Genomic DNA, 13,850 nt, shown 5'->3' on the forward strand with positions numbered 1-13,850 from the left:
TACTTCCCAAGTGCTTAGTACAGTGCTCTGCACACAGTAAGTGCTCAATAAATACGATTGATGATGAAGGTACTGAGATGAGAAAAAAACAACCAAAACTATGTCAGACCACATACCCAGGAAAGAGCAGTTGACCGTGGTAATCTTGCTTGTTGAACTAAATCTAGTGTGGCTTAGAGTATGGGTCTGGGAATCGGGAGAGTTTGATTCTAATCACATTTCTGCCACCTCCCTGCTGTGGCACTAGAGAAGTCACTAAACTTCTCTGTGCCTCAGTTTCCTCATTTGTAAAAAGGGGAATTAAATCTTCTCCTTCCCCCTTAGACAGTGAGCTTCATGTGGGTTACAGATTGTACCTCCCAAAGCATTTATTACAGAACTTGGCACATAATAAGTGCTTGGCAAATTCCACAATTATTACTATTTGTTGAGCCCTGGCCAGATGCAGACCCCAAACCCCCACAATCCCACGATCTCCCATATGAACCGAGTCATGCAACTCTCACTATGCTTGGTGAAACTTTTAGACTTCCAGCTTGGTTTATTTCCATTGGTAGTTCTGTGTGACGGTTCAGTGCTATTGAGACTTTACGTTTTGGCTCATCTCTACAGCATAGAGTGTTTACCATCTTCAGCTGCACAGTTGCAAAACGGAATAACCAGTATGACATAGCTCTTTTAGAGAGGTTTACAAATCATTTCAGGGAGGTTTGCTTGGTCATCCCTTTGAGGTTGGTGTTGCTCTTTCTTGCCCTTTGTGGGGTCACTGTTTCCTCACCCCATTTCAGGGATGGGGAGAGGAATTCCACATCTTCAGAATGAGTCTCTACTCTCAACTCTGTTTGGAGCACTGGTGCACTCTTGTGCATCAGAGGACGGTAGGCTCCGCTGCTCTTCCACACAACTCTCAACTCCCATTACTCATTTCCAGATATGCACTTTGGTACTCACTACTATTTGTATGCAGCACTTTTGTAAGTACCCCATTACTTAAGCTCACACTCATCTAAATAGTCACTTTTTATTTTAGTGCGTGTCTCCCTAACAGGACTGTACTCTCCTCGAGGGCATATCTATTAACTAATGTGCTCTCCCAAGTGCTTACAGTGCTCTTCACCCAGGTGTGCTTAGTAAATACCTTTTATTGATTTTTTTTTTTTTTGCTTGGTCCTCATCAGTGTTATTGAATGCGTTCGAAATTCAGAGCACTGTGCTAAGTGTTTGGGAGAGTACAAAAGAAGCAAGACACTTGATTACTGCCTTCCAGGGATTTACAATGTAACGGGATGGGCAAACAAGTATTTACAAGTAGGGGGAGCAGGAGGAAAAGCAATACAGGAACTAATATAAATAGACCGCGATTATGTAGCTGGGTTAATGAAGATACAAATGAAAATATACGTTTGAACACAGCTGGCGAGAATAGGAATGAAATAGAGTGCTCAGGATGGAATTGGGTTTATGTGATTGGACAATTGTGAGTTATTCAGGGAAAGCTTCCTAGAGGAATGTTTTGACAGTAAAATTTCATCACTGTGGCCAACCTCATGTTGGTGTCTTGGCCGAAGAAATGGCAGTGTCAATGGCAGCACCCTAGCTAATTGAACAGACCTACTTACGCTTTAAGTGGGGTAAGGACTAGAAAATATACTTACACAATCAAAATCAGTGCAGCATGGCTTAGTGGAAAGAGCACAGGCTTGGGAATCAGAGTTCGAGGGTTCTAAACCCGGCTCCGCCACTTATCAGCTGTGTGACTTTGGGCAAGTAACAGCTTCTCTGTGCCTCAGTTACCTCATCTGTAAAAGGGGGAATAATAATAATAATAGTAATAATGGTATTAAGCACTTACTATATGCGAAGCAGTGTTCTAAGCGCTGGGGGGGATGCAGGTGATCAGGTTGTCCCACTTGGGGCTCACAGTCTTAATCCCCATTTTGCAGATGAGGTAACTGAGGCACAGAGACGTTAAGTGGCTTGCCCAAGGTCACACAGCTGACAAGTGGTGGAGCTGGGATTCGAACCCATGACCTCTGACTCCCAAGCCCGTGCTCTTTTCACTGAACCATGCTGCTTCTCTTAAGACAGTTAAGACTGTGAGCCCCATGTGGGACAATCTTATTACCTTGAATCTATCCCAGTGCTTAGAACAGTGCTTGGCACATAGTAAGCACTGTCGGTATTATTATTGAACTCTTACTATGTGCAGAGCACTGTACTAAGTGCTCGAGAAAGTACAACAGAATTAGTAGACACGTTCCCTGCCTTCCACACACAGTCTGTCCACTTAGGAATAAATACCCTTATTGCAACATATTAAAATTGCCTATGGATTATGTAAACTATGAGGTTTATTTCAGCAGAATGTTGTAATTATTAACTTTATATAGTCACTCATTTCTTTAGTTATTTTTAAAAAGTAAATCACCATGAGAACTGGCCTGGAGTACACAGAATTCGTTCAATTGTATTTATTGAGCGCTTACTGAGTGCACTTCCCAACACTTGGGAAGGTACAACACTACAATAAACAGTGACGTTCCCTGCCCACAACAATATTCACACACACATATATCAATATGCACTTTGTATCTTATTTGAAGGTGTTGTTACTAATGAAATTCCAGCTGTGTAACTGTGTGTTTGTTATGGCTACATGCTTGACACTTTACAGTGTGTGCATTTAAAGATTATTGTATGTTACCGTGAAGATGCTCTTGCAGCTTCTTCCACTTTCACATCAGTATTCTTTGTGTCCTGATCTTCCTCAAACATATTTGAGCCATCCCTCTCCTGATTGCCATATACCTATTTTCCCATTTCAAGTATCTCCCAATTTGCTGGGATACTACATTATTTGAAACTAAGTTTTAAATTGGTGGTTCTTCCTCCTTGCCTAAATGCACATCATAAAAATTTACTTCTGAGTAATTAATCAAGAATACAGCAGAGCAATAAGTTAAATGGATCCCCCTTGTGCCCATAATTAATTTATTCAAGTTGCATAATGATCAACCTTTGGGCAAGTAACAACTTCTTTGTGCCGCAGTTACACAGTGCTCACTGTGCTCAGAAGCAGCGTGGCTCAGTGGAAAGAGCACGGGCTTTGGAGTCAGAGGTCATGGGTTCAAATTCTGACTCTGCCACTTGTCAGCTGTGTGACTTTGGGCAAGTCACTTTTAACTTCTCTGTGCCTGTTAACTCATCTGTAAAATGGGGATTAAGACTGTGAGCCCCACGTGCGACAACCTGATCACCTTGTAACCTCCCCAGCACTTACAACAGTGCTTTGCACATAGTAAGCACTTAATAAATGCCATTATTATTATTATTATCCACTACACTTCATTCTTCTGTAACTCTATAACGTGTATTTTCACTTTGTGTCTTGGATTAGTATGCTGTAGGGAATTAGGGACCTTTCATTCATTCATTCAGTCAATCAATCGTATTTATTGAATGTTTACTGTGTGCAGAGCACTATACTAAGCTCTTGGAAAGCACAATCCAACAACATATACCAGGGTAGGATGCAGTGCATTGTTGGAATAAATGGTTACGCACATTTTGTTGGTAAGGCGGAAGGCTCCTTAATGTGTGTTCCTTTTTTGTGGGGAGGAGGTGTTGAGAGAGAATGAAACAAAAAAGGGTGTTCGCGAAGCACTTATGTGCCAGACTGTCCTAAGCACTGGGGTGGATATAGGCTAATCAGGTTGGACACAGTGCATGTCCTACAGGGGACTCACAGTCTTAATCCCCATTTTACAGATAAAGTAACTGAGGACCAAAGAGGTTAAGTGACTTGCCCAGGATCACATAGCAGACAAGTGGTGGAGCTGGGATGTCTGTGCGACCTTAGGCAAGTCACTTCTCTGCCTCAGTTGCCTCACCTTGTAAAGTGGGGGTTGAGACTGTGAGCCCCACATGGGACGATTATGACACCTGTCTCCATGTTTTGTTTTTTTGCCTGTCTCCCCCTTCTAGACTGTGAGCCCGTTGTCGGGTAGGGACCGTCTCTATGTTGCCGACTTGTACTTCCCAAGCGCTTAGTCCAGTGCTCTGCACACAGTAAGCGCTCAATAAATACGATTGAATGAATAACAGCCTGTGTCCAACCTGATTTGCTTGTATCCACCGTAGTGCTTGGCTCATAGTAAGCTGTTAATATTTATTACTCTATTTTATTTGTACATATTTATTCTATTTATTTTATTTGTTAATGTGTTTTGTTTTGTTCTCTGTCTCCCCCTTCTAGACTGTGAGCCCGCTGTTGGGTAGGGACCGTCTCTGTTGCCAGCTTGTACTTCCCAAGCGCTTAGTACAGTGCTCTGCACATAGTAAGCGCTCAATAAATATGATTGAATGATTGAATGAATGAACCATAGTCCTCAGTGTCCCAGGCCTGTGCTCTTTCCACTAGGCCACATTGCTTCTCTGCCATGCTTTTCCTTCATGAGGGGTTTGTCAGGAACTTTACCATTGCTTTGGGGGAACTAAACATGTTTGAAAATATGAAGTAGTTTGAAAACTACTTTAGGTGTCTATTTTCAAACACAAGGCTGTATGAATCATTGGGAGCAGTGGGTTCTTTTTACCGTGACCATATGTTAGTAGCATTTGGGATGTGGGACACAAATTCTTTTCAGGACTTGCTGAAAAGAAATCCCCCCCCCATTTTTTTAAAAAAAGATTTTAACCCTGGGAAAATTCCATAGTCATTGTCCTGAGAAAATGTTTATCTCTTAAAAGTTTTTCAAGGTGGGGGTTTCTTCTCATTAAAGATTTCTCTGTGAATACTAATTGCACATTAACCTTTTGGGTGGTGGTTTTATCGGTTTCTTTTGTGGAATTTTTGTATTTGGTGTTAGCGTAGTCAAAAGCATTTGTTGAATGCCTTCACTGTGTGTCGCGCTGTGCAAAGTGGTAGGGAACCCACATAGAAAAGTTGAATAGAAGTAATTCTTGACCATAAGGATTTCACAAACTGTAGGGCAGGGGGACTACAAATACTGAAAAAATGAACAATTTAACATTGGAGGACCTAATCAGTGCTACTCAGATTGCCCAATCTAGCATGAGAAGTCCTATGTCCGGTGCATAGAAATCATCCCTTGTGTTTGAAGTTCTGTGAAGGCCACAATCCCCCATCATCCGCCCTCCACTTCTTTGGAGTTTGGGAGACTTAGACACGTTTGGGAGACTTAGACCTATGATGGTGGGTGGCCCCAAGCATTTGGTCCACGGCCATTGTACTTCCCAAGCGCTTAGTACAGTGCTCTGCACACCGTAAGCGCTCAACAAATACGATTGAATGAATAGGGTCCTTGAGAAGCCTTTCTCCAGCCCTTGTTACTTAAAAACCTATAAATCAGAATTGAATCAAGGCATAATGCTTTTCTGGGGAGGACCTAATTCCACTGTTTCTTCTAATCGTCACCTGGAATTTTGACTTAAGGAAGTCCACCAAGGCAGCTACTGTTTCTTGTCAAGGGGGTAGGGTCTCATGGCCTTTTAAGCCTCCAGTCACCTTCACTGGGAACTTTCGCCCCGATTCTGCAGATAATGATTTGCTGTAGGACTAGTGAATTCAGAATCTTACCCCTACAATGGATTCCTCTGTCCAGATGCTTAGTAGTGAGTGATCACTTATGTAATACCTGGTTCCTTTCCCTAACAGATTTATGTGAACATTGTCAATTTCCATAAACTATTTTTGTTTTTTTTTCCAATTCTCTGCAGAGATAATGGGTATATTTACGCTCATACAATTTAGGGGCATTATATATGTTTGTACATATTTATTACTCTATTTATTTTACTTGTACATATCTATTCTATTTATTTTATTTTGTCAGTATGTTTGGTTTTGTTCTCTGTCTTCCCCTTTTAGACTGTGAGCCCACTGTTGGGTAGGGACTGTCTCTAAATGTTGCCAATTTGTACTTCCCAAGCGCTTGGTACAGTGCTCTGCACATAGTAAGCGCTCAATAAATGCGATTGATGATGATGATGATGATGGCTAAGATTCATAGTTGATTTCCTGCAAAATTGTATTCCCATGTGTAGAGATCTCACTAATAATACTTGAAACTACTGTGGTTTTGGTGAATTCTTCAAAGTCCAGATTCAGTAACCGGATAATTAGGTAGAAATGGAGTGGTATCATTGAGAAAGCAGTCATCACAGCACTGATCCTTGTCTTGTTCAGATTGCTTTCCAGGAGGTGTGCATTGGATTTCAGTGGGAAAGCAAGATAAAGCAGGGTTCCTCATGAAACTTCAGAATCTTTGCATGCGACTCGATCAAGACTCCAGCTTCTCCCAGAGGCCACCGTTAAACATCGAAGAGGCTAAAGATCGCCTTCGTATTCTGATGCTGCGCAAATACCCAAGGTAGCAGTGTTGCCTAGTGGATAGAGCACGTGCCTAGGAGTCAGAAGGATTTGGATTCTGATTTTAATTCCTGGTCCATCATTTGCCTGCTCTGGGGATTAAGACTGTGAGCCCCATGTGGGACATAGATTGTGACCAATCTGATTAGCTTGTGTCTATCCCAGCATTTAGTAGAGTGCCTGGCACATAGATAGTTTAACAGATACCATAAAAAAAAATTGTAGTGACAGAGGAACTAGTTAGTTTTGAATGATTGTGTTCAAGGCCCCAGTGAGATTAGCAGATGGGGACATAAGGAATATATCCTTCCTGCATCATCATCATCATCATCATCAAAGGAGTATTTAGAGCGCTTACTATGTGCAGAGCACTGTTCTAATTGCTTGGAAGAATATGGTACAACAGAGGTGGCTTCCTTCTTGGCTGAGTAGCTCCCAAAGAATATGGCTTTCGTTGGGACATCTTTCTGCTGCCAGCAAAAAAAACCAATAACTATCACTGGCATTCCTGATGGAATGTGACATTTTAGAGCTCAGTTTTGATGGACTGCATTTGAAGAATATGGAAATGTATTGTCCATGATGTGGCGGTGAACTGGTTATAACTGTGGCTCTAAAGCTTGTTTCAAACAGAACATCAGAACACTGGGGCAACGTGATCATTGATTCATTAGCATTGCAAAGGGGATCAATTCCAGCACTTAAATTCATTGGTTACTTGTTCTCCACGAGGTTCTCTGACTACTGATATGGGGTCAGACAGTGTAGAATAATTCAATATGTAGAAGGTTATTGAGTCTTCCTTACCTTTTTGAATTTCACCATTGACAGAAGCAGTGTACTCTTTCCACTGTTTTTAAACCATCTTCTTTATCTACCGTGGAATCAATGGTTGACACAATATAACATTTTGATAATAGGAGGATTTTCATGAATACAGATACCATGTTGTAGAAGGGGTATCTGCACTGGATTCTAAAATTGAGGGTTTCCCTTGATTTGGGTTCCCCCTTATCGTCATCAATCGTATTGAGCTCTAACTATGTGCAGAGCACTGTACTAAGCACTTGGGAAGTACAAATTGGCAACATATAGAGACAGTCCCTTATGGTTTTTGCTGGAAAGTAGAGGGCAGAAGACTGAGTTGGGGAAAGCTCTCACCATGGTAGTGATAGGTTACCTTTTTTTTTATTATCTATCCCTTAGAATCCACTGTAGTCCTCTAGGTCAAAAATGCTGGGGGCTTGTGTGCTTCTGCTGAATGGAGAGGGAGCTGGGCTCCCTCAGTGGGGGCTTTCTAAAATGGTACCCATTTTATATTGAGTGCCAGCACTGCACTTCATTTCATCCTAAGGGAGCTCCAAGAGAAATGGCAAGTTGGTTCCAGCCTTCTCCCCCTTGCTCCATTCCAGACCCCACCAAGGGAAGGGAAGAAGTTGGCAGCTGAGCCCCTAACTGTATTGCAGAGCTTTGGATTGTTGCTGCCTGTCAGGTTTTGATCATTATCAATCATATTTATTGAGCGCTTAGTATGTGCAGAGCACTGTACTAAGCGCTTGGGAAGTACAAATTGGCAACATATAGAGACAATCCCTACCCAACATGGGGCTCACAGTCTAAAAGGGGGAGACAGAGAACAAAACCAAACATACTAACAAAATAAAATAAATAGAATAGATATGTACATGTAAATAGATAGATATGTAATAGATATGTAAATGTTTATTTATTAAATAAAAAAATTGATGAAATGGGTTAGGCAGGAAGTGATCCTGTCTTCTTTTGCCCCGTATCAATGAGGTGTGTTCTTTCACAAATTGCTTCCCTGAGGTGCAGGAATTGACAGTGTGCAGAATCGGAAAAGACATTGGATTGAGGGAAAAGCAGGAGCCACGCTTATCTAACAATGTTGGGGCGGAGGGGAGCATTTATGCAAATAGCAAGTGTCAGAATTGTGGCACCGACAGTTCCTTATTCATAATAGAAGTTAAGAAGAACAGAGTTAGATGGAATAGTCACTGTTGCTGAAGTTAATTTGTAGGAACTCTTATGTTTTTTGATATACTGACTTTTGGATATTTCATTTTTTTAAAACCTCAGGATTGCACCATCCTATTTACATTTCATTTCCCTTTTTACCCTCTTTAGGATCAAGGAAAGGAAGTAAAGCAAAGAGGGTTAGAAGGGAAGGACCCTGATAGAATCAGAACTCAGATTGCTCTACTGTCCTTTGCAGATTACAGAAATAATACTATTGCTTTTAGACTTTTCAAGGGCAGTTATGCAGTACCATCAGTCATTCATTGTAGTCTTTCCCTTTATTTAGTTCTCTCTTGATCCTGGATGATGTTTGGGATTCCTGGGTGTTAAAAGCTTTTGATAATCAGTGTCAAGTTCTTCTCACAAGCAGAGACAAGAGTGTGACCGACTCTGTTATGGGTAAGGATTACTATTCTTTTTTCCTCACTTTGACATTTTCGCTGAATAAATTTCATCTAGTATATCAAGGGAAGGGGAATATGGTTTCTGGAGCAGAATTGTGCATTAGGAAGAATTCAGTTCTGGTCTCGATCTGTGAGACATCATTAAAGTTCTTAACCTATGGGTGCATTTATAAAGTAAGAATAAGAATGCTTCTTCCCTTCTCACCAGGGATTTTTAATTGTTCAATTGCTGTTTAAATTATTTGCCTTGGGATGGATATTCCTTTGATCCCATGGAAAAGTGCTATACAATGATCTTGCATTTGAGTTTATTGGCCAGCATCAGCTAGGCACTTGTACTCTCACCCCTGAAATGCTTATTTACATATATCTGTATCTTATTGCTTTCTCTTATTTGAAATTTTAGTATCTGTCCCCCTCCCCTCCAGCTAGAATGTAAGTCCCTTGAGGGTAGGGATCATGTCTGATTGTATTGTGCTATCCCAAGTGCTTAGTACAGAGCTCTGACACAGTAAGCATTCAGTAAACACTGCTGATCAGTTGGGACTGATTCCACAACAAAGACTGCTGAGGAGTCGTCATCATCATCAATCGTATTTATTGAGCGCTTACTGTGTGCAGAGCACTGTACTAAGCGCTTGGGAAGTACCAATTGGCAACATATAGAGACAGTCCCTACCCAACAGTGGGCTTTTCCTTGGTGTCTAATGTGAATTGTGCTGCTCTTACTGTTGGGTGGGACACGGTTGGGGAATAAGGGAAGAGCTCTTTGATGTAATAGGGTAATGAAAAGACCCGCAGAAGTTGGGAGATGACTGAAGCAGCCATATCTGACACCTTTCCAGTTCCATTTAAATCAGTAATTCTTCAGGGTTTAGAGAGGCCCAGTAATACTTTGTCACTTAGATGTGAGAGCATCATGCTAAGTTTGCGAGTACATGCAAATGTTTATTTATTTTTCTTATTAATTATCACCTTCATTTCATAGTGATTTAACAATTAGTGAGCTTTTGGCACTGCTGTTCCATCAATTAATCCAGGCACAGGCATGGGAGTCAGAAGTACCTGGGTTCTAATCCTGGCTTCTCCACTTGTTTGCTGTGTGATCTTGGACAAGTCACTTAATTTATCTGCGCCTCAGTTCGCATCTATAAAATGGGGATTAGGACTGTGAGCCTCATGTGGGACAGGGACTGTCTCCAACCTGATTAATTTGTATCTACCCAAGTGCTTAGTACAGTGCTTAGCACATAGTAAGCAATTAACAATTACCATAAAAAAATTAATCAGTCTAGGGTGTTTATTGAGCACTTACTGTGTGTGCAGAGCCCTGTATTTAGATGTGCATTTAGATGTGTATTTAGAAATTTATATATTTAGTCCTTCTAGACGGTGAGCCCACTGTTGGGTAGGGACTGTCTCTATATGTTGCCAACTTGTACTTCCCAAGCGCTTAGTACGGTGCTCTGCACACAGTAAGCGCTCAATAAATACGATTGATTGATTGATTGATTGTATTAAGCCCCTGGGGGAATACAGTATAGTAGAGTTGGTAGACATGTCTCCTGCCCACAAAGAGCTTATAGCCTAGTAGACTCTGGTTGATTCTCATTGATTTCTTCTACCCTTTTTCATTTTGGACTCCAGGATAATTTTGAATAACTACAAATATTGCACAAACACATGTCATTCTGTGTGACTCTCTCCTGACAGGGGTAGAGCCTTGACCAGGCCCAAAATAGCGCAATGCACCTTTCTCAGTCCAAGCTGATTGCTGATATTTTCCAAATCCCAGGCCCAGTTGATATCAACAAGAGATTTGAACTTTACTTTTAGGCTTTTCCCATTAGACTGTTGGGATTTGTCATTCCATCTAAAGAAACAGTGCCCCAACCTTGGTCTAAAATGGTCCTGAGAGGAGAGGCAAGTTCAGTGCTGGTTCCAAATCAGTCGAGAACAACTTTGGGTCAGCGTAACTTGGTCCCCAGGCTAGTCTGTGTCAGGTGCACATCTAAAATTACAGCGGAGACTTTCCTCTAGTTGTAATATTATTTTGAATGACATTTCTCAGAATGACTTGTATACAAAGTTCCTGAAATGTTTATTGCAGTTGTTGTTTTCTTCTTTTGTGTAGGTCAAAAATATGTTGTCCCTGTGGAGAGTGGCTTGGGCAAGGAAAAAGGACTTGAGATTTTGTCGCTTTTTGTTAATATGAAAAAGACAGACCTTCCAGAACAAGCTCATGGTATTGTACAGGAGTGTAAAGGTAAATTATATCAATTATTTGTGGGGAAAGTTAATTTTAATTTTCTAAATTTGTAAGAACATTTCTACTTTATATTGTACTGTAATTGCCTTTTTGGTTAGTACTGTTAGTACTGTTTTCAATTTCATGTTTTTCATAATTTAAATTTTTTTTTTTTTTTTGCCAAGTTTCTTATGCCTGCTAGACATAAATCCCTTCTAAAGTCATCTTTCCCCATCACTCTTGTCCCTTGTCAGCACATATTGTCCTGCTGGGGTGATTCAATACTGAACTATCCCAGAGCTCCAGCAAAGGGTGGGAAGAAAAATTCCCAACTTGACTAGCAGTTTCTTGGAGCAGAGGAATTGACTCGTGTTGAGTCAGCAGGGTCCAGATCAGCGAGGCCAGGAGTGATTTGCCTCATTGATTTTGGATTGTAACCCAGCTCACGCATTTCATTCTTCTAACACCAGTCTATTCAGTTTCGTCATTCTTGCCAACGACATTTGCCCATGTCCTCCTCTGGCCTGAAGCTCCCTCTCCCTTTATGTTTGACAGAGCACTTCCCCACCTCCAAAGGCTTACTAAAATCATATCTCCTCTGAGACCTTCTGTGAACCAAGCCCTTATCTCCCTGCCTAAGTCCATCCTTTTGTGTCACTTTTTCATTTGGGTCTGTACCCCTTAAGTACCTTGATATTCACCTCTCCCTCAGTCCTACGTCACTTATATACATGTCCATCTGTAATTTAATTTATTTTAATGGTTGTCTCTCCCTTTAGTCTGTAAGCTCTGGCAGGGATCCCGTCTACCAACTTTACTATATTGTATGTCTCCATATGCTTAGTTCAGTGCTCGGCACAAAAAGCACTTAATACCATTGATTGATTAATACCAGTCACAAAGGTATATTATCATTCTGATTGCCCTTTTAGCACCCCTCTTAAAATGGAAATTGTCTCCTTTCATTTTTCTCAAGTTTTCTTTCATCGCTTTAGGCCAGACTCAGCTTGACTGTTGCAGGATTTATCCACTTAATGCCTTGCTGAAAGGATGGGAGACTAGTTCTTTATTTTTGTCTTCTATAACTTTTCCCCAAATTAACCCCCCAATTAATTTACCTTTGGCTTACGATATGCCTGGCAAGCATCAAGTCGAACACCAGGTTTTAGGAATTAAGGAAGTAAACCACATCTGCATTATTTCAGTGAGGCAAAAGAGGCAAGAGACAGCTTTTTCAATGCATTTGTGTGTGTAATGAATATAACTTTATATCCTCAGGATATTGGTGTTCCATTGAATGACTTGTAAGAAGTAATGACCAAATCATATTTTAAAAATTAAATCATCTCCCAACTGTGTCCAAGAGCTTGTTTCTATATTCAGCTGGTTGTCCCATAACACTGGAGGTGTGTTCTCTAAGCACCTCATTTTAAAGAAAAATTTTGTTTTTGTACTCAGGCCATAGCTGACATCTTGTGCATGTGCCCAACCATTTCTTTTGCATTGTGTTGTACTCAGGCAAGCACATTGTTGTAAGTACAATCCCTAATTCTGCAATCACATAACGGGAACTGACAAACTTCTAATTTTTCTAAATTTCTAATGAGCTAATTTTTTGACGATGTTTGCTTTTCAGAATATTGATGTTTGCGGTGATTTGTGTATTATAGGTTCACCTCTTGTAGTATCTTTAATTGGAGCATTATTACGTGATTTTCCCAATCGCTGGGAGTACTACCTCAGACAGCTTCAGAATAAGCAGTTTAAAAGAATAAGGAAATCATCATCTTATGATTATGAAGCCTTGGATGAAGCCATGTCAATAAGTGTTGAAATGCTTACAGAAGAATTCAAAGACTATTACAAAGATCTTTCGATCCTGCAAAAGGATGTTAAAATACCCACCAAGGTAATAGCCAAATTACACTATCACCTGAACTACAGGTGAGAATGACTCAGAACCAAGAATTGGGATGGAGTGAGCCCCCTTTTTCCCGGACTGAGCCCCCCTTTTTCTCTCCTCCTCCTCTCCATCACCCCCTGCCCTACCTCCTTCTCCTCCCCACAGCACTTGTATTCTATTTGTGCAGATTTATTACTCCATTTATTTTACTTGTACATATTTACTATTCTATTTGTTTTGTTAATGATGTGCATATAGCTACAATTCTGTTTATTCTGACGGTTTTGACGCCTGTCTACACGTTTTGTTTTGTTGTCTGTCACCTCCTTCTAGACTCTGAGCCCGTTGTTGGTTAGGGACCGTCTCTATATGTTGCCGACTTGTACTTCCCAAGCGCTTAGTACAGTGTTGTGCACACAGTAAGCACTCAATAAATACGACTGAATGAATGAGTGCAGGGGCAAAGGCATATTTCTTGGTCCTTCTGTTCCAGTTTAGCCTCCAAGAAAGTACGAGCAAGGCCAAACACTATGAAGGAAACAGCTTCCTATGATCTTTGATTTATTTTGTCTGTTGAGCAGAAGAGACCAAAACTGTTACTGCTTTGTGTGACAGTGAGGACAGCAGTTCTGGTCATACAGTTTGAGCCAGCGTGCATGGAATGAGTGGGGTTTTTTGTTTTTTCTTAAAGATATTCTCAGGGGAGAGAATCATTTCTGATCTAAAGCTCCCCAGAGGCAAACAAACATGTATAGGGATGGTTTCTGGAGGCACAAAACAGTAGTCCTACCTCAGAGCCTGCCTGATAGACTCACTGCATACAGGATTTTCCACTTCCTCCCAAGCCCTATTCTCTTATCCTGC

The 13,850-nt window shown here is 40.9% G+C and overlaps 1 protein-coding gene across 2 annotated transcripts in view; it reads left to right on the forward strand.

Annotated features, from left to right (window-relative positions):
* The window catches only part of APAF1 (apoptotic peptidase activating factor 1), a 49,690-nt gene that overhangs the window by 5,218 nt on the left and 30,622 nt on the right, over positions 1-13,850 (forward strand). For both annotated transcript variants that reach the window (XM_038756288.1, XM_038756289.1), the window contains exons 4-7: positions 6,209-6,392; positions 8,718-8,830; positions 10,970-11,101; positions 12,754-12,992. In XM_038756288.1, the coding sequence (XP_038612216.1) occupies positions 6,209-6,392; positions 8,718-8,830; positions 10,970-11,101; positions 12,754-12,992 (668 nt within the window). The remainder of the gene's footprint in view (positions 1-6,208; positions 6,393-8,717; positions 8,831-10,969; positions 11,102-12,753; positions 12,993-13,850) is intronic.

The sequence above is a fragment of the Tachyglossus aculeatus genome, chromosome 14 (genome assembly GCF_015852505.1).
Source record: "Tachyglossus aculeatus isolate mTacAcu1 chromosome 14, mTacAcu1.pri, whole genome shotgun sequence".
NCBI lineage: Eukaryota > Metazoa > Chordata > Mammalia > Monotremata > Tachyglossidae > Tachyglossus > Tachyglossus aculeatus.